We start from the raw sequence: 26,114 nt of genomic DNA, 5'->3' as shown, positions 1-26,114 counted from the left end.
GTTAATCTGTTGTGTCAAGTTTTATCTGTGACTGTCCTATGTGAAAAGATTCCCTAGACCCAGGATGAGGGAGTGTGCAGGCTTGCTCAAGTCGTTTGACTGCTCCTCCCATCAGCCAAAGCCAGCGCAGCCAGTGGTGGGTGTTGATAAAAGCGGCAGTCCAGCAGTGTCTAAGAGGGCCACATCTTTCTTCCCCAGTCTAGAACATGCCCTCCTTCATCCCTTCTATTATACATTGTCTTCTGGCCCTTGGTGTGCATTAGGATGAAACATATCTGCTCATTGGAGAGTCCATCTTCCCTTAAACTACTATAATCTGCTTCCCAGATTGGCCTGTTCTTGGAGAGACAGCTGGCTTCCTCAACAAATTCCCAGTATCATGCAGTGTCTTTGCTGAGCAGAGACCACGCTGAGAACTTTCTCCTTGGCACTGTGCCCATTGGCTGCAAACATTAAGAACTCAGAAGTGCAAGCATGGACTGGAAAGTCTTGCTCTGACCAGCATAGGGAAATGGACTTTTATTGTGCTAGGAGACACCTTGGCTTAGGTTAATTGCTACAGCTTAGCTGCTGTTTGATTTTGCCCTTGCCACTAAATGGGCAGATTGTGGCTTAGCATGACTTGTCTGAACACAATGACAGGGGAGAGCAGAGCATGAGAAGGCTAGTGAACTATGGGGCTCCTGAAGAACTGGGGAAGCTGGAATGATCAAGGCTCAAAGCCTCATGTCAGGGTGGGTGGTTGTTGGTTGGTTGGTGGTCAGATTCAAAGCCGGGAATATTGGTGGTAATTGCATGCCGTCAAGTTGGTTCCAACTTTCAGTGACATTTTTCCAGGGTTTTCTAGGTAGATAATAAAAGTGGTTCACCATTCCCTTCTTCCGGGGGTGTCCTGGGACTGTGCAGCTTGCCCAAGGCCATATAGGTTGGCTCTTCTCGCAAGAGACATAGTGGGGAATCAAACACCCAACATGTGGCTCTGCAACTAGATGCCTAAACCACTGAGCTATCCAGCCAGTTAAAGTTGGTGATATATAGCACATTTTTCTCCTCTCATTCAGCCTTAATAGTTACCTGCCCCAGTTGCTTTGGGCCACTTTTCTTGAGCACAGGCAGTTTTCTCCCACCCCTGCCTCCACTCTTCCAGAGGCCCTCATTCCCAGGAAGAGACCTTAGCCAATTACCTGGGGTCAGGCTGGGTTCTTGCTTGCTGTGACTTCCTTGGGATTTCTTGTCTGAAAATCCTCACTATAAAGCTGCAGAGCATGTAAGACATGAATCACAAAAGGCACCAAAAGCATGAGCGGAGCCGGCCCAAGACATGTTCCTGTCTGAAGCAAAGAACAAGATGATTACAGCACAACAGCAAGGAGATGGTGTCTTGCAAACAGCACATTGATGTAATAACAGCTTATCGGAAAGGAATGCCCTCTGGCAGATGCTTGCTTGAGACGAGTGAGAAAAGGGACACTTCAGTGCTCACTAAATAAAGGGACCACTTAGACTGTGCAAGCATAGAGTTTTGCTTGTTCTTCCCGTGTGGGACCCTTCATGGACTTGGCTCTACATCTTCTGATGGATGAAGTGTTAAGCTGAAGTGCAGGCAGTTCACACCCATGAATGAATTGGGGGCAGTTGTAGATAGCGAGGTCAGAGGAAATGGCAATCTGAGTACAAAGCACATACGTACTGTAACTTGTAACTCAACAGAACATTTCATGTCTCTCACAAGAGTGATTCCAGTCTGCAAAACCTTACATCATAACATGTTGGTTAGTTCAAGGTGTGCAAGTAATAAATCTACTCTGCTTTTGTGGTTGCCCCTGTAAATTTAACTACTTATGCTAGCGTATAGTACTGTATTGCACACATTCGAAGAGGCTTGGTCAAAGACCTAGGTGAGGTGGTAATTGGATGAAGTTCTTTGGCCTTTCAGAACCAAACGGTAAGTCCAGCTAACCTTGGCCATTTTTTCTATTCTTAGAGAATAGGAAGGATTCAAAGAAGCCAACTTATAGGTTTACATGGTTCTGTTTACCATCTTTTTGCTAGGTCTCTGGTACCACAAGCCAGATGAAAGTCGCCCTGGAGCAGCATCTTGCCCGGCTGAATGAGATCTTTGCCATGGAAGGCGACTACGTCCGGACCCTGAAGTTCTTGCAGCAAATGGCAGACAATATTGTACTGCAGCTTAATGGGCTTCCTAGCTGGGGAGATGTCACCATTGACCTGTCCCAGGTTGCCAGTGAAGTCAGCTATGTGGAGTATTACAGGTAAATGACAGTGAATATCAAAGAGGAAGAAATCTTATGTGGCCTTTCAGGAGCTGCCAGTGACTTGCTTTGCCATCTTGTGTGTCCTCTTGCAGGCAGTGTGATTTAAGGATGTCCCCACTGGGGATCCTGAGCCCGCAGGAAGAATGGTAGGGCAGTTGCAGAGTACAAGCTTTACAGCCATAAAGACCCAGTGAGGCTGGAAGAAGTGGCACCCTGAAACCTGGATGGCTACTGTCAGTCAATGAAAAGAAAACTGACCTAGATGGACCAGTGATTTAACTTAGTATGAGGTTCCTTCTCTGGCCTGGCTCAGATCTTACAGTTAAGTCAGAATTCGTGAGAATACCTGTTTGCTCAGTCGTTTCCTCAGTTGTTCCTGGCTAGTTCTTACTGCCGGTGAGAGTGGCTAAATGAAGCAAAGGGTCTCAATCATGGTTTGTTTACTGCGATGTGCAAATCAGGATCTCTGGCTTGTTCCCCTCCAAACAAGTGAGGGTCATAAGAACAGAAGCCCCAACTTTTGATTCTGAAAGTGGCTAACTAGACATCCTGATTCAGACTTAACACTAAACAAATTATTTGTTGAGCTGCTTTTGTTGACCAGAAGCAGCATGTGGGAGGCTGGCAAGAGTGCCTAGCAAGCCCCCAGCATACTTGCTCCTCTTTATTTACAAGATTTTTTAGCTGCGCCATTACCAATGGTCTCTGAGCGCTATGCAGCAATGTTATCTTTCAGGATAAGTTTCAATTCTCAGAAATGCTGACTTACCAAAATCTGCAGATGTGATAGGTGTTTCATTATGTTATCACCAAGGAGGTGGGAACTTCTCATGGATCTCTTCTTCACCTCCCAATGCCAAAGCATGCGTCTAGTCTTTGTCTAATGACTTTGTAAGCTACAGGTAGTTCCGGCAGAGAAAGGTGTAGGAAGATAACAGGAAGATCGTGGGCCAAGAAAAGTGGCTGCACTCTTCTTTCTTTGAACCAACTGTGCCATTCCTTGAGAGACAGAAATAAATGAGGCCCCTCTTTCAAGATCATGTTATGGGTAGACGGTATTTAAACAATGGTAATGTTTTCAGCATATCAGTGCATCGTAAAAGTGAAGTGGAGTTTTTGAATCTACATTAATAATGGTGAAGTACAGAATCATGGAGTGGCAATGACTTCATCAACAGAAGGAGATGTGGGGGCTGTGGATTATTATCCCCACTTTTTTGGCTGAATGTTTATTATAAATGATAGCAGAGTTATGCATGAATGGATGCCCATGTCATAGCGCAAGCAGTGGAGATGACAGCACTGCTTTGACAACCCTTATTTGTGAACCCTCAGGGTATTTATCTAGGAAGGAAGCAGGGGAGGCAAGCACAGAGAACTCCATGACAAGGAGGGACCTTGCTAATGCACTATCTTATCCCTGTTCCCTGTCTAACTCTGGTACCTCCTTCCTTCTCTGTCTGCCGATGTTCCTCCAGAGGTTTTGTCATGTGAACACATACAAACACATATATACAGTATATGCTCAGTGCTTAGTGGTACTGTTTTAGTGGGAGATGTTTCTTTTGAATACATTTACTAGCAGCCCCACCCCCCCTCCCAGTCATAGGCACTGGTAATGTTTCTGCTCATGAAAACAAGCTGGCACTTGGACTAGTAGCAGATGGCACCTTATGTCTGTGCTGGGCAATCATGCCAGCCATGGCTTTGAATAGGGAAGTGTATGGCATTTCAGAAAAGGGGAAAGAACCCACTGCATTGAGATATAAGAACATGTCCAAGGGACTGCAATTTCAAGATAGAAGTGGAGCGTATCTCTCTGTGTGAGGAAAGAAAGATGCAGCTGGCACTCCTGCATCTCTTCAGTGTGGTACGGCTTCTGCATCTGCTTTATCCCTTTGCAAATAGGCTCTTTGGGTCACTGGAGGGGGGGCGCCATTCAGAGAGTCATGTTTCAAGCCAATAATGCACTGCAGCGGCAGGGGAGGTGGTAATCAAATCAAAAGTTGTAGGTCAGGGCGTGAATGAAGCTACTAATTACAGGCATTACCGTGCAGCCTCGTTTTTCTGAACAGCAAATCCAGAATTAACACTTGGTTGATCATCTGACATAGCCCAAAGAGCTATTTGACTAAATGACGTGTTGTTTAATATAACAGAGAAATGTTGTCAGTTGGGTCTTTTGTTTCTGTTTTGTTAAGAGGGAGAGTTCTCAGTTCTAAAACAGTGACTTGGATAGCTGGGGACCACCCACTTTCTTTGTTGTAAAATGGTTCAAAGTCTCCGTCTATTCTTGGAATGAAGAATTCTGTCTCAGTGCTTCTGACTTCAGTCCGGGGATATTGGTAGTCGTTTAGGCTCATGGGAAACGTCAGCCTGTATTTATGTCCCAGGAATCAACACCGAGCTGGCCTGGGTCTGTACAGCCTGCATATCTGGTCTCCCATTCTCATCAGGCAGTTCCCCCCACACACACACCGAGAATTTTTTAATCAATTTTTTTAAAAAATTGATGCTTAACAATTCAAAGGAAAATGCTGTTGATATCTCATTAATCAGTGTTGTTGTTGTCCGGCAACTTATAGCAACCCTAGTAGAGTTTTCAAGATAAGTGGAATATTTCAGGCACAAATTGTTACAAAAAGAAAGTAATGATGTTACCAGTTGTTATGTCATCTTTCACGAATATTGCATTGTTGCTCAGTACCTCTCCTCCTCCACCACCACCAAAGCAGTGTCATCCAGTTAACAGCATTACCTGCACCTTGCCACTTCTAAGCTGTAGTTCCAAAGTCCTCTCAGACTCACACATAATGCTTGACCCTATCCATGGCAGAGGGGCGCACATTGGGTCCTTGCTGACTTCAGGCAGTGATTAAAACAAAGGAAGAAAACAACGCCCCGCCACCCCCCATCCTCTCCTCTGGAGTGTTCATGAGGCAGAAAGCCACTGGCTGCGAATCCAGTGGGACCAGAGCAGCATCTGCTCTGTGGGAGGCCCTCTTTTGCCAGAGACTGGGCAGAAGAAGAGAATTGCTTGCATGCCCTAGGGAATTGTTGCTCCATGACAGTGACAGACATATAATTCATCCTTTCCCCCCCCCCAGCCCTCACACACACAGTATACTGTGACTGTGCCTATCCCTTCAAAGCCCACGGCACCTTAGACTAGGAAACTACATACAGTACATCATTCAGTCTGTTCATTACACCAAAAGCCAACATTAGCTGATGGTCTGAGCAAAGGAGACTCCTCCCCACAAAATGTTGGAAGGACATATCCCACACATACACACACACACACACCCTCACCAGGCCACCAGCTGCACATTTTCAAAGGCACCCACATGTATCTTCCGACTGTTGTTTTACTTCCTGTCAAGGAACAGGGAATTTTGCCAGCTGCCTAGTTTATTGAGAAGGAGTGGGCCTTTCTCCATTCAGAGGAGGGGGCTCCAACAAAGAGCTGTGGACAGTGATGAGGTTGTGCCCCTCGAGTGCTAAGCACACCAGCCTCTCTCCTGCCCTCATCAACATCTGAGGCCTCACCAGGCATTTTTCCCATCCATAAAGGTAAGGTAAAGGTTCCCCTTGACAATTTTTGTCCAGTCGTGTCCGACTCTAGGGGGCGGCGCTCATCCCGCTCTTCAAGCCATAGAGCCAGCGTTTGTCCGAAGACAATCTTTCCGTGGTCACATGGCCAGTGTGATTTAGACACGGAACGCTGTTTACCTTCCCACCGAGATGGTACCTATTTATCTACTCGCATTTGCATGCTTTCGAACCGCTAGGTTGGCGGGAGCTGGGACAGGCAACGGGAGCTCACTCCGTCGTGTGGATTCGATCTTACGACTGCTTGGTCTTCTGACCCTGCAGCACAGGCTTCTGCAGTTTAGCCCACAGCGCCACCACGTTCCCATCCATAAAGGTCTACAAAAATATTTTCATAGACATTTGAACTAGAGAAATGTGCAGTATCTTGAAGTTACTCGATTCTGCATGGCTGAGGGATGTGGAAAAGTTCTGGAGAACTTCTTGGAAATGTCTAAACAGGACCGTTGTCTTCTTATACCCAGCTTTCAGTCCCTTGAACAGCCTTCCAAGCCTTTCTGCATCCCAGGTGTTTTGAACTATGGTTTCCATTACCCCTGACTATGCTGGATACTCACAGTGTCAATTATACATATGTTGGACTGGGTCCTCGGGCAGATGCAGGAGAGCTGCTTTTATGGGAGAAGCAAGACAGACAACTTAATTGGAGGTTCCCCCTCTTGGGGGGAGGGGTTAAGAGAACTGTTATTTTTAAAAGATCTACACAAGATCGTTTAAGGTCCATGGGCAGGCAATGCTTTGATTAGAACTCATCAAAATATTCCAAAACATCAAGCTAGCTTTGGAGCACTCCAGAACTCTTCATTGAGCTGGCTTTGTGATAGGATTGTCACTTTAGTTTAAATCATCTCCAAGAACAAAATCACATGTGAACTTTGGTTATAGTGGAAGCTGATCTTGTGCATTGATGCTGAATAAGTGCACGCAGGATGCCTGCTACAAAAGGAACATCTTGCTCCTGCATGCAGCATGTTTCTGCCTACTGATGCCAATAGCGGTAAAGGAAGCTGCCTCCTTTAAGCACACCAGTGAGATCATGTAAATATATTTGTAAGAAAACAGTAGAGTGGGAATTAAGAAAAGCATGCCAAAAAACCCTTCAAAGAAACAAAAGAAAACTGAGTGCTATAACTGCCGTCTCGTACTCACACATTCCCTCATTCCTGGCAGGCCACAAAAAAGGGGCTCGCAGCCCCAGATTGGTGATGCCTTCGCCTACAAAATGTCCAAGATTTACATTTTTTTTTTTAAGAAACAAAGCAACCCTATGTATGCACTATTTACTTGGAAGTGAGTTCCTCGGCATTCGGTCAGGTTTACTCACAGCTAAGTGTGCGTAAGATAGACCCCTCTGTTTCTCACATCTAAACAAATACACATTTTTCTGCCATTTATAATGCAAGTGAAGCCATTTCTGTTTTGCATTTTCTAGCAAATTGATGTGTCCACAAGCCTCTCGTGCAGTGGTTCCCAACCTTAAGTAACACATGTGTTCTTGGACTGCAGTTCCCAGAAACCCCGGCCCACACTGCTACTGGTGAAGGCTTCTGGGAATTAAAAGTCCAAGAACATCTGCGTTACCCAAGGTTGGGAACCACAGCTCTAGGAAAACTGAGTGGCTGCCTTTTGCAAATGTTGTGCTGCAGCCAATCCTGGGGTTCCCAGGGATTGTGCTCCCTGAGGCCTCACTCGGATCTCACCATTTTGGTCTGAGATTCTGCAGGGTTTTTGTTCTGTTTGGTTTTGTTTTACCCACTTACTCTTTCCACAGATGGCTCTCCTACCTCCTGCTGTTCATCCTTGACTTGGTGATCTGCCTTATAGCCTGCCTTGGACTTGCCAAGCACTCCAAATGTCTGCTTATTACGTGAGTATCTGTGGCTGGTTGTTGTACAGGAGTGGGGAGAAATGATCTCATTCCGCACCTTTGCGTGCCTGGTGCCCAGATGCCTGACACGATCAGACTGCCTTGAAGGCTAACACACCACCACGACCTCAAACGATAAAAATAAAGGATGGTAAAGTCCTGCGTCTGGGCCTTCTCTGCCTCACGGTTCTAAAGCAGCTGCCTCCTTGTGCGATACAGGAGTCCCAATCTACTTGACACCAACTCTCACGCTACAAGAAACCAGATTTAGGCTAAATATCAGGAAAAACTTCCTAACTGTTACAGCAGTACGACAGTGGAACCAATTACCTGGAGAGGTGGTGAGCGCTCCAACACTGGAGGCGTTCAAGAGAAACTTAGACAACCACCTGGCAGGTATCCTTTGATTTATATTCCTTCATTGAGGAGAGGGTTGGACTCAATGGCTTTAAAGCCCCCTTCCAACTTCATGATTCTGTGTCTTTTTACATCACATTGACTTTGCAGTCACTCTTAGAAAATATTTTATTGCAAGTATGGCCTTGTCAGTTCTCAGAATCATAGAGTGAGAGGAAAAGTGATACGTGTGCAGTTGCTCCAACTTCCTGTTTTGCGTTTTGTTCCTGGTGTATTTTTGCACTGGACTGAGAGCAGCCTGGAACGTCTGCTCTAGCTGGGGCAGGATCAGCCCGACCACTGAACCCAGTTCCTGCCTCAGCTGCAGAGTCACTGAGGGGCTGTAGACAATCTGTCCCCCCTCTCTGCCTATTCTTTATGTTTGCAAAATGGGCAGACAACAACCCGCTTCAGGTTGTGAGAAGAAGCCAGTGCCGTAAAAACATTTTCGTAGAAACATTTTCAAGTCCGTTCTACCTGTAAGTGTGCTACATCCATCAGTGGTCCTGGGATCCCTGGTCCCTTGTCTTGCTAATGAACCCACCCACCCCTCTGCATCTACTTTCCTTTTGTTCACAGGATGCTGTGCTGTGGGCTTTTCACACTCATTCTCAGCTGGGCTTCCTTTTCAGCAGATGTTTCAGCAGCAGTGGTAAGGACAGCGCTTGTGCCATAGCCACTCGTTTTCTGATACTTTACGAAAGCATGGCTTCTGGGCCATACAATATGGTGTCCTCTAGATGTTCTGAGCCACAACAGCTGTAATCTCATGCCCATTGGTCATGCTGGCTGGACCTTCACAGAGTTCTAGTCCGAAACATCTGGAAGGTACCAGTTTGCCCTTTCCCTGCTCTTTCTCCTCTGGGTTCCTGGCAACAGCTCGGGACCGTCTCCAGTGCTTCCGTTCTAACTCAAGAGCTTTTGCTGGCATCATGGGTCGGGGAGCTGATCTAACTTGAACTTTCTACTTTCTTGCTATTAATACACTGCTGATGTTTAGATGCCAGTAAGTAGAAAAGGCTTCTCACCCCCAATTGGATGTCTTAATGAAGAATAGTAGCAGAAGATACAGAGTGCTCCATTCATATTTAAGTGAATGTGAGCCGAGTGCCCCTTCATTGCCAGGGAAGATGGACCTGGAGAAGAACAGAGATGGGTGGGCAAAGGCTTGTAGGGGCAGAGGCAACAAATGTCGTCCCATCCCTTTCCCACTGGGACCCACAACCATTCAGACAAATGACAGAAAAGAGGTTAAAATGTTTGAGAAGACCAATTGCTGTCCTGATTGCGACTCTGGAAGGATTGAGCATGAAAGGCTGGTCAATGAGTTGATGCATGTTTGAGCAGAGAAAAAGCAAACTGTAGCATCATGTCAGCCCATCAGCCTAGTGCATCTTACCTGCCTGCATCAGCAGCCTCTTGTTTGTGCTGCAGAGACAGGATCTAGGCTAACATCTCCTCTGTGGTTACAGGGCAGGGGGGGAGGGAGGAGGCTGGCACCATCTCCCTTTTCGGCCACTTTGCAAACTAGCCTCTCCTTTTTCTCAGTAGCTGGAGGTACCAAAGCAGCAGCACATTATTGTACTGACATTACTGCCTCCTTGTCACTTTGCGTTCCTCGTCCACCCAAAAGGCTGCTTTTGTGTTGAAAAACATTTTTTAGGCAGGACGGTAGAAGCACCTTTTGTGCATCATCTGCACATGTATATGAACTTTGTTTATATAGGGAAAAATAACATTTTCATGGAATGCACATTTTATAGAAAGCCGAAACATCTTAAAAATGGGGTGGGGCACATTTCTCCAGAGCTGCATACAAAAGTGGAAAATTGGTGACTTTTGTTTAAGTCATAGGCTTGTGACATTCTTAGGTCCTTCTTTTAGCCATTGCTTTGGCACCATTCTGAGCATTTCTGATTCTCATAGGGTACCAGTGACTTCTGTGTGGCTCCAGATAAGTTCATTGTGAACATGACAAAAGGAGACCTCAGTGCAGGTAAGGGAATTAATGGTGTTATTCTGGTTCTGCGAACAAAGCCCTGCTTGAAGCAAAATGTAGCTGAGAGAGAAGTATAACTGACCACCATTTGGAGGGTTCAATCCCTGCCCTTCACAGATAGGTGTTTCTCCCCAGGGCAATCCCTCATGCAGCCTTCCTTGTCTTGACACTCTGCCCCATTTGTTTGGGATCCTAACTCACATCAGCCTCTGCTGATGAGAGCCACCATAGCCAGTGGTCAGGAATTATGGGAGCTGTAGGAGGAGACAGTTGCAGGAGAGAATGAGCAAGTGCAAGAATGGTGAAAAGCAGGAAGGGTCTGGGGGGGGGTTGCCCTTCTCTCTGCCTTGCACACTTCCAGGCAGGTGCTATGTGGGAGACATGTTCGTTTGTTTGTAAGTACAGCATGTACTTTCGCACACCTCCATGGAAGGAAATGTTTTTGCAAAGCCAGATTTTCACACCAGCTCCTATGCTGCATAGTGCATGGGGTGTATGGGCTCTAGCCTTCCATCTCTTCTTACTCTGGACTTCTCAGTAGTTTGGCGTAGCCTTAAAGCTTTGTACTACATCTTGCCTCCAGCAGTGCAAGGTACAACCAACATTGCCAAAGGAGAGACTCTGTGTAAGGCCATCTCACTCTTTGCAATATTATACTCAGAGCCAACTGAGGTCCAGTCTGAATTAGGAGCTGCTTAAGTAACGTTGGCACAGGATAGGTAAGTGCCACATTGAGCTCTGACCCGCTTCCCTTTGTACTTTGCTTTGCAGAAATTGTAAGATACTACCTGTATTGCAGCCAAAGTCTCACAAACCCCTTCCAGCAGGTAAGTATTTGGTCATGTTGAACACTCTTATCAACTACACTCAGGGGAGTGTAGTTGATAAAAGTGATGGACTTATCAACTCTTATCAACTACTGGCTTCAAATCCCCACTCAACCATGGAACCCCATGGGGTAAGGGGCAGAACTGGTAAAACCCCTCCTGAAATGTCTCACTTGCCTTGAAAACCCTATTAGGGTTGGTTCTGACACGAGGGCCCATAACACATACAAACACACTGATGGTTGGAATTCTCTGTTAGTATGTCTATAGTGTGCTCACTTGAGGGAAAATAACTGGATATAGTTTATAAGTTCATTATTGTAATACACATGACATTAGATTAGAGATGGGGGTGTTGTATACGAATATCCCCGCACAGGTGGCGTTAAGAAGGGGTCCAGCCCCATGGGGCCAGACAATCCACTCACTGATTGGACGCGGACAGTGCAGTTTTATGAATGGCTCTGCAACGTGCAATCCACCCGCCACTCTTCAACCTTGCAGAGAGTCTTGTCCTCCAACCTCCTGCCAGGAGTGGCAAGCGGATCGCACAGTGCGGAACCATTCATAGAATCGCACCGTCTGCGTCAGCGGCGGATCGCTGAGTGAACCTGTGTGGGGATATCCATATTCGTATATGAATACCCCATCTCTACAGTAGATTATAGATTCTGTTCCAAAGCTTGGACATGCACGTGGTAGTGCTAACACATTAACACCAGAAATACTGTAGAAAATTATTCAACACTTAACAGTTTAGAGAATTTATAAAATTAATGTGTTGCTGTAATTGCAAATAATAATTGAATAAGAAGTAAATTACTCAATTAAAAAAATTAAATTTTCTAAAAAATATCCCCCAGCCCAAAAATGAGAACCCCCAAAATTGAATTAAAATAACAGAAAACACTAATTGTTACTTTTTTAAAAAAAATTAACCTTGTTGGTGTGTTTTGTTAGCATAACAAGTTTTTAATTCTTTATTGCATGTGATTATTGACGTCTGAGCTCTGTTCTCTATTGTGGGCAAGAGAATCTGTGAACATTGCCCCTCTCCAGTGAAGACCATCTAGAAAAGAGCCACTTCCTTGGTAGCTAAGAGAGTAAAGTTCTGGACTTGGGGTTTATGGCCTTGTGAGTTAAAGGTTGGTTCGTGTCTTGTGTCTTCTCTTCCCTGTTTGCAGGCCCTGACCATCTACCAGCGCTCTCTGACGACCATGCAAATCCAGATTCAGGGCCTCATGCAGTTTGCGGTGCCTCTTTTCCCTACAGCTGAGGTAAATAGCTTGGCTCTCTTAATATCCTATGGAACCAAGGTTACAGCAGCCCACAAAACCAAGTGGCTTAAAGAATTGTGCCTCTTTTGCTTTCAGGATTATTGTTTGGCAAAAGGACTTGGTTGGTGGTGTGGGAAGGCTGGCATGTATTTCATGTGGAGAATCTTGGTTACTTGTAGACAAGCTGAAATGAAAGTGCAGCAGGCAGCAGAAAGGACAAAATATGTGGGCAACAGAGCAAACTTTCTGTGACCATTGCAGCAAGAACCTAGAAACTGGTGTTTCTAGAAACGAGAAACCACTTTCAGAAAAGAGGAAGTGCAGCTGTCTAGGGACAAATGTAAAAGGGGACCATTCCTTTCATTGGGCCACTAAAAATCAAACAAATTGCAAGCTTTCATGGAGAAAATAATGAGCATAAAGAGATGTTTTTCTCAGATTCTAGTCACTTCTTGTTGGGACAGAAGCCCAGCCTGCCCAACTTGAGACTGAGTCAGCATTTGTTCAATGACCAAGGACTGCTTTTATGACTGCTGTGTACGTGACAGGCTGGCCCATAATCATACAGCTTTATATAAGAGTGGAATAGACTGACCAGTTTACTTCTCACATCAGGATATTCTAACCCAAGGCTTTCTAACAGAAGAGCCATGATTCCTTAGGCTTTTAACAACTGCAGGAGAGCAGGGTTGCAGCCACTGGCCTGATCCCTGCCCACCTAGTGCATGTGTGTTGGAGGGGAGACCAGTAGAAGTCACTTCATGATATGCCCCTGGGACCCCTTGTGAATGGGGAACACTGTACAGTTGGGGCTGTAAATCTAGGGGACCCTACAGTCAAGCTACAGTAGGTTCTCCTTTGCAGATGTGTCTTCTGCTACCACGGGTAGGTGGGCGGGTAGAAGCCTCCCCTTGTGCAGTTGTTAATGCTGCGTGAGTTCATTCCTCAAGGGGCCATGCTAGCCTTCCTCAGCTGGACTCTTGCCAGGTGTGTCGTGTGACAAGCCCCACCAGACCCAGACAGCGTGTTGTAGTCCCAACACATCTGGCAGACAGCTGCTTCGGAAAGACTGAGCCCAAGTGGTAGAAGCCTTGAATTCCTGCATAGACTTCAGCAAATGTCTACAAGACAAAGGTCTCTGTGTTTCTCCCCTTTCCTGCTCGTATTTGGGAAGTATGTCCACTTGGGTGTTGCTGCACCAAAGGCCATCGTACCGGATCTGGCAACGTGTGTCTTCCCCAGCCACAAATACACTGTTTCTGTCACTGCTTTCCCCTCGTTGTAGAAAGACCTGCTTGCCATACAGCAGCTCCTGAACTACTCGGAGACCAGCCTCCACCAGTTGACTGCCATGTTGGATTGCAGGGGTTTGCACAAGGTGAGCAGCAGCATGAGGGCTCCTGTGCCTTGGGGACTTGTGCAACCAGTGCCTTTTGGCACCATGAAGACCGAGACACTCCCCTCCTCTTCTTTCCTCCTCTCCAACTCAAGGATTATCTGGATGCCTTGATCGGGATCTGCTACGATGGCGTAGAAGGCTTGCTCTACCTCATTCTCTTCTCTCTCTTGGCTGCGGTAGCCTTCTCCACCATTATCTGTGCCGTGCCGCGTGCCTGGAAGCACTTAGCCAGCAGGTAAAAGGGAAAGGTCACTAAAAGCAGACACAGAGGGGGGGGAAAAACAATCTCGCTAACTACAAAAGGTTTGTAGAAGGGGAGTGAATCCAACAAAATTGGCATTCTGTGTCTTGGTGCCTGGTCCCTTCTTCTTCCCTCGCTGCACTGCTAGAGCTGTGCATACTGAATATTTCTGTCAAAAAGCTAGGGAAGACTCCCAGATGTCACCCAGTGGAGGTTTCTCCAGGTTGCTTGGGAGCCTAGAGACTGTCTAGGTAGCATGCCGTCAGTTATGCTCCTAAATGGCCTCCTTGAAGTAATATATGGAACATGAAAATCTGTTGCTGAGCAACACCCCACCCCACAGTCCTCCCCCAACATCAGTGGGTCCTCCCCTCCCAGTGCTCATCCTTCATTTGTCAGAAGAAGAGCAGCAGTAGCAGAGGGAGAGAAAGAGACAGGCGGGCGAGCATGCACAGCAGAGAGGTGAGGTGACAAAGGAGGAGCTTCACTATTGCCCGGCATCCATTCATTTGTTGCTCAGTTTGCAAGAGACATGTCCTGCTTCCGGTATTAATACCACCGTGCTGGAAGTAGCATGAGATATTTAGGATTCTTTTCATGCTCCTGTTTAATTAGTAAGCTAACCTGGGGGTTAGTTTTCCACAGAGACACATGCGTTTCCTGCTGTGGAACTGTTTCCTTTGGGAACACCTACTTCTTCCATGGGCCCTGCTTGTGCATTCATAAGGGAATCTGCAAGAAGTGGGTCTCCAAAGCATCTGAAATTCTCATACCTCCTTCCTGAAGCCACTAGTGGTGCCCTGTCTTTCCTTATTTTTATCATTATGGCCAGTGAAAAAAGTTTTCGCTTGGCTCTGCGATGGGACTTCTGGGGGAAGGGGCCATAGCTCAGAGGTGCCACATGTGCTTTGCATGAAGAAGGTCCCATGTTCAGCCTCCACATAGGACTAAGAAAGAGTTGTCTGAAAGCCTGGAGAAAAGCTGCCAGTCAGAGTCGAGGATACCAAGCTAGGTGGGACAGCATTCCTGATTCAGTCTGTGGCATCTTCCTGGGCAGCTTTTGTTTCCACAGTGAGACCTTCTCCTTCTGGAGGCTGAGCCAGCACCTCGGCCTGGTATTCCTGGATTATTTTCCCTTCCATGCAGGGACCGAGATTACGATGACATAGATGAAGAAGACCCCTTCAACCCTCAGGCCCAGCGTATCGCAGCCCACAACCCAAACCGTGGGCAGCTTCGTAGTTTCTGCAGCTACAGTAGCAGCCTGGGCAGTCAGACGAGTCTCCAGCCTCCAGCTCAGACCATCTCCAATGCCCCCGTGTCCGAATACATGTGAGTACAAAATGGCCGACATACCAGTGAAACTGCACCTAAGCCCGCCCACAGGCCTGTAGGTCTCCAAAAGTCCCTAAAGAGAACGTCAAAAGCTCTGGTTGCCTAACTGCAGCTCCCATCCTTAGCTCTTCATGCTATGTTACCATCTGCTCCGGCCAAGATCCATGCTGACTCTCATGTTTGCTTCCATCACTCCATCCCTCTCTGAGAACCACCGTGTCTCCATTCCACCCTCCCCGCAGCTGGCTGCCCAACTGCCCCTTTCAGACTGGATGTCCTGGACTCCATAGAAGAGCCAGCTGCAAATCACTGAGAGGTCTTGGAATTCTAGAGGTTCCTCTCGTGGTAAGAAAGGAAGAAAAGCCCTTGGAGGTGTTCCTTGAAAAGCGAATCCATAGACGAGATGTGTAAGGACGATTTGTTTGGTTTTGCCGTGATAGACAAAGGAGACGAACTGAAACTCTCTTTCTCGGCCAGATGTGGTTAGCGAATCCCCTGCCATCATTTGACAGAGCCTTCTGTTTTCCATAACTTTCGAACATCCAAGTTCTTGAGTTCTTTCTCCAAAAGGCCTTTGTTCATATCCTTATATTTGGCAGAGTGTTATCCAGGAAATAAGAAACACATGGCTTCTCTCTTTTGCAAAGGCTTTATCAGGCTCCCAAGTCAATGCATAAATTCATCCTCATTTAGGTCCTCCTTGTCCCTCCAAACTGTTTGATTTGTTTGCCTCAATGCAGTTCCTCCAGGGTTGGAAGAAGGTAATAAGTGAAGAGAAGTAAAGGGGAAGGGGTTGAAGGTGTTCATACTTCTTAGAACAGAGGTGGAGCTACAGCTGTCACTCAGTGTGGCCAATGACTGGGCATTATGGGAGTTGTGACCCCCAAGATCTGAGTGGTACTGGGTTGCCATCCCATTCGTTGGAAAGCATACAGGTGTGTTGCCAAAATTTCCACCTGACTGTTGGCAACATTAAAGACAGTGTATTGTAGTACAATAGTTTGCACTTCATCCACCCGCTGACTGTTCATCATCCGCAAAGCCAGATGACCGTGTCTCTCTGGGTTAGATGGATCTAAAATCGGGATGCCTTTGCTAGGATGGCAGGAATCCCACTAGCATGGATGTATGGAAACTTCTAGAAGAACATCTGTTCTCCCAGATCAAACAGTTGCCAGAATCCCATATTTACTCCTGTGTAAATGCAGTGGTGTAATTCAGAGCAGCAAATTAATGAGTCCCCCATCGAATTTCTAGTAGCATGCCATTTGCATGACTCAGCACACAATTAGGAAGTTATTTGAGGACTTTCTGATTAGTGGTCATTCACTGCTCTGATTTATGCCATTGACACAGGTATAAAATATCTTTGAGTTCTGTCAAATGTATTTTATTTATATTTGTAGTGGTGCCCCATTGTCACTGCCCAATGCACATCCCTGGCATTTAATACAGTTGCGTGATTTTAAAAATAATCCATGATACGGTACGGTCAAGGTAGCGTCATCTCTCCCTGTCCTGGCTGGCAGATGGGGCTCCGCTGCATTGTCACAGAGGCTAAATAAAGGTGCCTCAGCTGAGGAGCAAATGAAGAAGCCCTCGTCCTTTTGCCTCACCTGAAAGCTGAGGAAGGGAGTCACTGTGCAGACCCCAAGGCGACTCTCCCTGCCTGCCTTTGTCACTCAAAGCCTTGGGAAGAGGGCTGGGGCTTGCCAGTTGCTTGCCAGATGGAAGAGTTCCCTTGCTGGGGCAATCGTGAGGAGTGAAAAGGTGGAACTCTCACACGCAGGGAAATCATCGGATGAAAGTCTCGATGAAAGTGTATATTTTTTTAATGACTTAGAAGATTCTTTTTAAAAAAAAAAAACGTTGTGAAACAGTTTGTGTATCCGTTTTGGAACAATTGTGCCTGAAACATTTCTTGTTGCCTGTGTAAAAAGACAAAAAGGGAGAATACATAAGATTTGTTTCCCTGCATGTCTCCCTCCACTACCACCAAAAAAGAAAGCAACTTTAAAAAAAAAACCCTCCTTTTGCAATTGTGAGTTCTGGAGCAAGTAGAAGCAGATCGAAGTACACTGTTTTTAACAGGCCAACGCAAGTCCTTATGCAACCTAGTGATACCTAAAGCTGTTTGACTCTGTGCGAGAAGATTTTGGAATCTGGAGAAGCTTATGAGAAACATTTATTCATTCTGGGAAGGGATGGTCCCGTGAAAGGACTATACCACCCACACAGCTAGCTGCATGTGGTACAGACAGTTGAGTATCTTCTGCTGAGCTGCTGGTCTTTCAAGTGCAGGCCTAGGATTAAATCTCCTAAAGGTCTAATGGTCAGCCTAGTGTCATTTCCTCTTCCCTTGCCCAACACCTCCCCACTCCAGGAGTCTCACTAGGTCAACGTTGGAGAACCGTTAGGCCAAAGGCAGGCAGCATCTTGACTGCAGCCTTTGGTTGACATCTGGAAGCTCAGCAGAGACCATCCTTTGTCTTCCTACTGATCCCCCCCCTTCCCATGAGGAAGATAATATTCATACGCTCAGGCAGCCCTTTGCCTCATCGCCTTAATATCTCGGCTCTAGTTAGCCTTTTAGTCACCATCAGTGCTCACTAAGGCAGTGGTAGAGTGGCCCCATGTCCTTTTTTTTTTGAGGAGGACAGTCCTCCATTTAATGGGCTGCTAGCGAACAACCCTTTTTCTGAAACTGTCTTGCATTTGAAGTGCTGTTCAGCCCAAGTCTAACTGAAAGATTTTTTAAAAAAAAAAAAAACCTGCAAGGAGGAAGGAGACCAGGGACCTCGAAGCTACCCATCATCCACAGTGAGCATCACCTGGACAGCACCTAGAGGTCACCTGGTCATTGTCTTCCCTGCTCAAGCGACAGACATTTGTGTAGTTGTGTTTAATTTTTTTAAAAAAAAAATCATATCTAATTTTTCGTCTTTGTGTACAAATTAGCATAGGTAGTTCTATACAGATGATCACCCTTTTTTGTCCTTCTTTTGGAGGAAATAAAAGCAGAGACCCTACGTAATGATTCTGAGGAATGAGGTAGAGTTGTTATTCTTATTTATTTGTTAATTTGTTTTGTATCTCACCTTCTCCCCCATAGAGGGATCCAACCTGGTTTACAGTGTTTCTCGGATGTTGTTTTTTTTAAAAAAAGCACGAGTTACCTTACAAATTAAAACATTACAAAGAAAGTGGGGTTGGGTTTCTTCCTTTCCTCAAAGAATTGCAAGGTAAAGTGAGGGTCAGGTTTTCCTCTGCTCTGCTAGCACACCCCACAGCCGTTGGCTCAATGGCTGACATTCTGTCACCCCTGGACAAGACTAGTGATATTTCCAAGGTGAACATATTACTTGGAATTGAAATAATAATAATAGGTTTGGCATTATTGCTTAGAAAAACAAACAAACCCACAGCCATTTCAAGTGGGAGTTAGCACTTCTTTTCTCCCCCCCCCCCTTACCCTATCCCAAACCCCTTCCTGGCAAAGATTGGCTGCTTCTGTAGAAATGTGACAGGGATGATTCTCAGCCAGAGGCTTTGCAACGGACTTCGTTTTCACAGAGTGTCCTCCTGACCTTACTCCTCTCTACCTGCAGGAACCAAGCTGTGCTCTTTGGTGGGAACCCACGCTATGAAAACGTCCCACTGATTGGAAGAGGATCGCCTCCCCCCACGGTACGGTGGGCGTCAGAGGCTAAATCATTTTTATAACAGACCCTTTTTATTTTTTCTTCACTTTTACTAACATTCTCTCTCCCTCCACATATGCAAGCATCTCTCCCTCTCTCTTTTTTTAAAAAAGTGGGGGTGATGAGAAAGCCTCCTGCTTTTGTTAAAAGCCAAAATAGTTTTGTTTCTGATATGAGAGATGAGGAAAAGAGCAGACCTGGCAGGAAACGACAGTCTTAAACCCAGAGGTTTGCACAGGCTGGAAGGCGAGACCAACTGCCAGAAGCCTTGCCATTGTGGAGGCTGGCCTTTCTTGTTCTCACAGTTGAGCTGCGCCACTGATGAAGCCTGCAGGGTACAGTCCACCGAGACTGCGTCCCTGCAGCTGTGGGACCAGAAGGTAGGGAGCCCCTTTATGGGATGCCCTTGGCAATTGGCTCATGGGCCACATCTATGGGCTGGGCTTGCCAAGCTACCTGCAGGCCTGTCACCTTGACTGATCTCGCCTACTGATGGCTTTCTCTTTTCTTTATATACGTACGTATACATATTTATATAAAAATATATAAAAACCATATTACACAGTGCCATATTTTTTTTAATTTATCTCCCATGCGCGTTTTAACATTTTGTTCAATTGTCTTGCTTCTGAAGAAAACCGTTTCGAGTTCTAACGTCTAGAAGATGAGTATGTACCCTTGGTTTGCTTTTTTCCTTTTCCTTTGTGTAATCCTTTTGAGTTTTTCTGCAAACTTACTTTACTGCAAGCAAAAGCACTATGTTACGTTTGGCATAATGTTCCACTAAAACACATCCTGCCTGTTAATGTTTGTTTTGTTTTTGCATCAACTGTGGTGGAGCTATGTTGCCCTGCAAGAGTAAGTTGCTTATTTTTTTTCCTTTGTATTTTTTTCTTGGTTTGGGGCTGGAGTTTGTTAAGTTGTGGGTTGTTGTTTTTCAACTGTTAGTTTTTTGGTTGCTGCTTCTCCTGATCACTTTCCATCATTTACTTCCCTGTGTTGTGAATTTCCCTTCCCCTCATGAACAATAAGCAGCCCGTGTGGTGTCGGTGGACAGAGTGGCAGACTATGACCCAGGAGAACTGGGTTCCAATCCCTGCTCATACAAGGCAGATGACAGTGGTAAAACTTTCCTTGAACATTTCACAAACCCCAAAAGCCGTAGCAGGATCACCAGAGGATTACATAAAATCAATAAACATGCAGAGTGAAAACCTTGACTTATAAGAATGTCAGCCATTTCTACTAACTTTTCTTCCACGGGTACATTTGAGGTTATAGAATAACAATGGGTGAGGCTGAAACCCTTTATCAGTTTTATAAAGGGTGAAATTTTAGAGGAAAGGCCCCTAAATTTCAGGTGGTTTAGACTTATTCCCATGAAACGATTTATTGGTGGTGCATACTGCATTTATTTTGAATGTGGTACTTTAATAGGAATATTTTTTGAAAGCATCTTTGATGAATCTGCAGGCAAAATGATCCCAGTCCTCACCATGCTGAGAATCTGTGGTGTGGGTGGGATTTTTAAAATAAACGCATTTTCTAGCAAGTATGCACCATTAAATACTCACTTGATACAAGCTTGTAAATTTAATGCAGTGAAAACTCAAGGTAACCTGCTCCATAAAAGCTTGTCCAACTTTGTGTTTTCCTTCTGCCTGTGAAGACAAACTCCCAGGGGTTAGCCACAAAGGGGCTTTGTGATACCTTAGAGATGAAAAGGTGTGTTGTGCTATAAGTTTATCTGGCCAGCTTAGTCAGAGGCATGAAGTGTTCTGCTTGTCAGATACCGTGTGTTCACAGACAGGAGTGGGAAGAGGGAAGGGGATGTTCTTAACAAATGAAATCGGACCCAGGATGTCAAAAGATTGAGCCAGGTAAAAGAGAGATGTGTGTCTCTTTATAATGCACAACACACAAGACAAGAGAGCTAATCATAAGTAAAATGTGAATGTGGCCCATTCCTGACTATTGAGATGTTAACCAGGAACGATTCATGGAACTGCTGCTATAGAACTCATTTGCTGGTTTGATGCTATCAAACTTTTGGTCGAAGACAACACTAAGTATAAAGAATGTCCACTGTACTAGAGACCACCATTTGGGAGACAACAGGCAGAAAACCAAGGTTGTTTAGAAGCAAGATTGAGTGTCTCCATTACACAATCCTTTAGGGGAGAGAGAGAGAGAGAGATAACACCCTTCCTGAAACAATGGAGTCTTATCTAGTGGCCTACTGCACACCTTAAAAGCTAGAATGGTACATACATTTTGTTCTGAACAAGGTGGAAATGCAAAGGGGGCAAGAAATTCAAATGCCTCATTCTAATTTGTCACAGTTAAAGGTGTATTTATACTTTGTATGGCAATGAGATGCCAGATACTGCAAGCAGTCTAGAGGTTTCATGTGTGTACCATTGCATTTTATAGAAATTTCCACAATGTACTAGTTGTGAATATCAAAGTTCAGATATGGCCTAAATCTCAGGAGAAATCCTGGGGAATTTCTTTTTCTTTAATGGAGACATGTCCTATGACAGCAGTGTGGACCACAGCAAACTATGGCAAGTCCTTAAAGAAATGGGACTGCCTGACTACCTTATCTATCTCTTGAGAAACCTATACGTGGGACAGGAAACAACAGTTAGAACTGGATATGGAACAACTGATTGGTTCAAAATTGGGAAAGGAGTACGATAAGGCTGTATACTGTCTCCCTGCTTATTTAACTTATATGCAGAATACATCATGCGGAAGACTGGACTGGATGAATCCTAAGCCAGAATTAAGGTTGCCGGAAGAAATATCAACAACCTCATACAGTATATGCAGATGGTACCACTCTGATAGCAGAAAGTGAAGAGGAATTAAAGAATCTTTTAATGACGGTGAAAAAGGAGAGTGCCAAAAATGGTCTGAAGCTCAACATCAAAAAAAAAAAAAAAAAGATCATGGCCACTAGTCCCATCACCTTCTGGCAAATAGAAGGGGAAGATATGGAGGCAGTGAAAGATTTTACTTTCTTGGGCTCCATGATCATTGCAGATGGTGACAGCAGCCACGAAATCAAAAGATGCCTGCTTCTTGGGAGGAAAGTGATGACAAACCTTGACAGCATCTTAAAAAGCAGAGACATCATCTTGCTGACAAAGGTCCGCATAGTCAAAGCTATGGTTTTCCCTGTAGCGATGTACGAAAGTGAGAGCTGCACCATAAAGAAGGCTGACCACCAAAGAATTGTTGCTTTTCAATTGTGGTGCTGGAGGAGACTTTTGAGAGTCCCCTGGACTGCAAGGAGAACAAACCTATCTATTCTGAAGGAAATCAACCCTGAGTGCTCACTAGAAGGACAGATCCAATATATTCGCGAAGGCTTTCATGGCCAGGATCTAATGGTTGTTGTGGGTTTTTCGGGCTCTTTGGCTGTGTTCTGAAGGTTGTTCTTCCTAACGTTTCGCCAGTCTCTATGCTGTCCTCTGAAGATTCCGGCCACAGAGACTGGTGAAACGTTAGGAAGAACAACCTTCAGAAGACAGCCAAAGAGCCCGAAAAACCCACAACAACCACAGATCCAATACTTTGGCCATTTCATGAGGAGAGAAGACTCCCTGGAAAAGACGCTGATGTTAGTTTAGGAAAGTGTGAAGGGAAGAGGATAAGGGGACGACAGAGGACGAGATGGTTGAACAGTGTCATTACAGCTACCAACATGAATTTGACCAAAATCTGGGAGGCAGTGGAAGACAGGAGGGCCTGGCGTGCTCTGGTCCATGGGGTCATGAAGAGTCGGACACAACTAAACAACAACAATGCAACAGATGAGAATTAGAAGTCAGAACCCCAGCTCTGGGTGGGCACGCCTGTGTGCTAATAAATCAGGAGAAAGAGAACTACTGAAATTTGAATCACAAGCTGCCACATTCTTGTGTTTGCAGGTTATGTGACAATTATTCCCTCTTTTACAGGAACTATATTTAAATCAAGTATTTTAATTATTGGAACTGTGCCAGCTTGGGAGCTTGTAATCTTGCCGTTACAGGGTTTGCAGTTGGCCAAGAGCACACGGATGGCGGTGATGGAACTAAATGCAGATAGATTAATCCAAACCTTTTCCTCTGTACACTGAACAGTCCAATTTAAATAGGATTTAAATCCCCCAAGGAAAGGCTTTCAAGCTGTTTTTAAGTTCCAGAAAAATAGGGTGTGAATAATTTTCCTTAATGCTGTGACTTGGAAGTCACTTATGTTCCCTCATCCTCTCTCTCTCTCTCTCTCTCTCACACACACACACACACACACACACACACACACCATGGCCATGGATCTGAGATGGTGTGACTGCACATAACAACCACACACACATACACACACACACACAGAGAGAGAGAGAGAGAGAGAGAGAGAATTCTGTATTTCCAGGAGTACTTATAGTACAAGACTGGCTCCAGATATCTCAAAGCCGGTTATGTTATACTGATACTTGAGCCTGAAAATCCCATAAACGGTTCTCACACAACCTCATCCTAGCGGTTATGACAATATACACAATTAACAAGGTTAATTAGTAAAAAATATGGCTACCTTTCTTGACACCAAAGAGGTGGCCACCTCACTCTGCCTAGTGGTAGGGCAGAGTGAGGTATGCATATGTGTGTGATCCAATTCACTTGCTGCTCTGGCATTATGGATGGGAGGGCCATCCCACTGCTTACATTGAGGAGAGGAAAGACATCCAATGGGTGGTCTAGAACAGTGGCTCTCGGCCTTTTCTTGGCATGGCCCTTTTAGGAGCTCTTCTCAGGTTCCAGGGCCTCTTGTCAAACAAGGAAAGCCTTTTGGCTGTGTGCAAACAAGGGTACAACACAAAGAGATGAATCTGTGCCTTCCTTCAAATGTGCCAGGGGATCCCAAGGGGCTGTACAGCCCCTATAGAGAATGGCTAGTCTAGAACTTGCAATACAAAAGAGAAGATTTCTATATTATTAGTATCTGTATTAGTATTGTTAAAGTCAGGTAAGAATAGTTTTGAGACTCTGCAGAATAAGCGGAATTTGCCTGAGTGGGTTTATGAATTCTCAAACCAGAAGACAAGGAATTTTCAAAAGATTTTGACAGATGTAGGAAAAGAACTTTAAAAACAAATATTAATGCCAGGCTTAAGATTTTTGCCATTGGAAGCCACGACATTGAATTTGCAAGTGACGAACAGGGCTGTTGATGATAGGACAACAGACTTGGGGAGAGTTGCTTGCTCATGGGGTGGCCATGGATCTGAAGTGATGTGACTGCACATAACAACCAAAGACATTTTTACATCTCTAAGAAATATTTAGCAACAGAAGTTTACAAAATGGGACAGGTCTGAGACGAGGAAGCAATTACTGATGATGCCCTGCCTAGCCCTGTGCAATCGCTGTTTGCCTGTGCCAGTGACAGAGGTTGCATTAGCTAAGGGAAGGATTTCGTCGCCCAGCAACAAAATATTTTGACTGATTTATTGTGTTTCTATTGTTCCTCCAATGTGTTAAGGGCAGCTGTCACCTCCCTCCTGCTACCACTTGATCCTTACATGCACACATATGCATGCACAGAGAGAGAGAGAGAGAGAGAGAGAGAGCGCCTAGGTTACATTGCACATGTTGTTCCCTGTCTCTTTTCTAGCCTATCTGGCCCTAGAACCCAGGTCTCCCTGAGTCAGGCCCAGCATTCTGTGCACTACACCACACTGGCTGCAGAGTCCTGAGAACACTGACCTCCTTACGGTAGATGTGGAGCCTTGGAAAAGTGTAGTGAGTGAATGTGGAAGTCCTGCACAGGTGACTGTGTGGAAAGACGGCCATCTGAAGATGAACTTGGAACTAGTAGTAATCAGTGTGTCTGAACTTCAGGGTGGAGAGAGGGTAAACCCCGGTTTCTCTTCATGGGCAAGTGGTTGAGTTCCAGTAGACCAGTAGATCTACTGCCTGTTGGGTGCTGACATTCCTGCAAAGCATTTTGCCTTAGGCGGGCCTTCGCTGACTCACAGAGGTGGTACATTTTATCTTAATAAAAAGTGCATCGTACTCAGCACCTCCAGTTAGTTATGTCTTAACCTAAGGGTTGAGTAACGCATGGTCCTCAGACGCTATTCGATTGTATTGCACATCATCCCTTGTCATTGATTGTACTGATCAGAAATGGTGGCAACTGAAGTCCACAAGGCCACACATTCCCTGATCCCTATGTCAACTGTGTTAAAAAAAAAAGAATTCTAGTTCCCGAGTATCTGCTCTTGCTTTATAGATTTAGCATACACTGTAGAGCATGAGGGCTCTACCACAAGAAATGCCAGCATATTAAGTTACAAAGAAATAGAATGATAAAGTCACTTCACACAGTACACTGAGAATTTGTGTGCATCTGCAGGCTGGAGAGAGGTGTATTAGGAGTCCACTGATTTTACCCATAACGCACATGCTGTATCATGGAAATGAAACCTGTTGTATGTGCAAGATACAAACTGCAGGATGCTAACCACAAATATTTAGACTCATTTACAGATTGGTGTTTGCTAAATATTCTTTAGTGTTCTGACCGTACCCAGAATATTTTTTTAAAAGAAAAACTAGAATTAAGCCGGCAACATGGCCAATTGGCCTGTTGGTTGGGCATTTCTGCTAGCTGAGGTTCAAAAAAACCTTCTTCCAGCCTCTTCACCAAAGAACCTATCCTCTGTAAACAGAACCTGCCGGGGGGGGGGGGAGAGATAGAGAGAGACTGCTGGTGCCCCCTCCCCCAGGATGACCCCACTTCCCTTTAAATTTGAGGCCAGGTCAGGAAGTAAAACAGCTGACATTCATACTCTGAGCTTTTCTTAGGGTAGACTGAATGATATCAGCACAGCAGAAATGTTGTGATTCAGAGGGACAGTAAGGAAAGATTGTGGTATTTTATTTAAAACTGCTCATTACAGGGGATGTTAATAGCAGCCGATAACCAAAATAGATTTCACAACTGGTGTATTAATCAGATTTTGTTTTACTGTTTGGTCTGAACAATGACATTTTTCAGGTAGACCCTCATCCTCTTCCCTACCCCCTCTCCAAATTATTCCCACTTCTTCTGCTAGATCTGCTGTGCGTATTATTTTTTATCCCTTTTCCTTCACTAGCCCAGTTTCTTTAAGAAATAACTCCAGGATG

General features: G+C 45.2%; 1 protein-coding gene across 4 annotated transcripts in view; it reads left to right on the top strand.

The window, feature by feature from the left end:
* TTYH2 (tweety family member 2) overlaps nt 1–26,114 on the top strand; it is a 73,964-nt gene that overhangs the window by 42,913 nt on the left and 4,937 nt on the right. Inside the window, exons 4-14 of one of the 4 annotated variants that reach the window (XR_013541059.1) lie at nt 2,053–2,273; nt 7,660–7,755; nt 8,731–8,803; nt 10,078–10,147; nt 10,922–10,977; nt 12,162–12,254; nt 13,540–13,632; nt 13,746–13,888; nt 15,041–15,226; nt 18,838–18,916; nt 19,565–19,788. Coding sequence is in view for 3 of the 4 variants with exons in the window: in XM_072990754.2 (XP_072846855.2) it covers nt 2,053–2,273; nt 7,660–7,755; nt 8,731–8,803; nt 10,078–10,147; nt 10,922–10,977; nt 12,162–12,254; nt 13,540–13,632; nt 13,746–13,888; nt 15,041–15,226; nt 18,838–18,916; nt 19,565–19,591 (1,137 nt within the window). In the remaining variant the exon portion in view is untranslated. The remainder of the gene's footprint in view (nt 1–2,052; nt 2,274–7,659; nt 7,756–8,730; nt 8,804–10,077; nt 10,148–10,921; nt 10,978–12,161; nt 12,255–13,539; nt 13,633–13,745; nt 13,889–15,040; nt 15,227–18,837; nt 18,917–19,564; nt 19,789–26,114) is intronic. The other 3 variants (XM_072990754.2, XM_020813137.3, XM_072990753.2) reach the window with 3 other exon arrangements.

This window comes from Pogona vitticeps, chromosome 2 (assembly GCF_051106095.1).
Source record: "Pogona vitticeps strain Pit_001003342236 chromosome 2, PviZW2.1, whole genome shotgun sequence".
NCBI classification, from domain to species: domain Eukaryota; kingdom Metazoa; phylum Chordata; class Lepidosauria; order Squamata; family Agamidae; genus Pogona; species Pogona vitticeps.
Note: the sequence above shows the minus strand (reverse complement) of the source record. Positions and strands in the feature narration are given on the sequence as shown.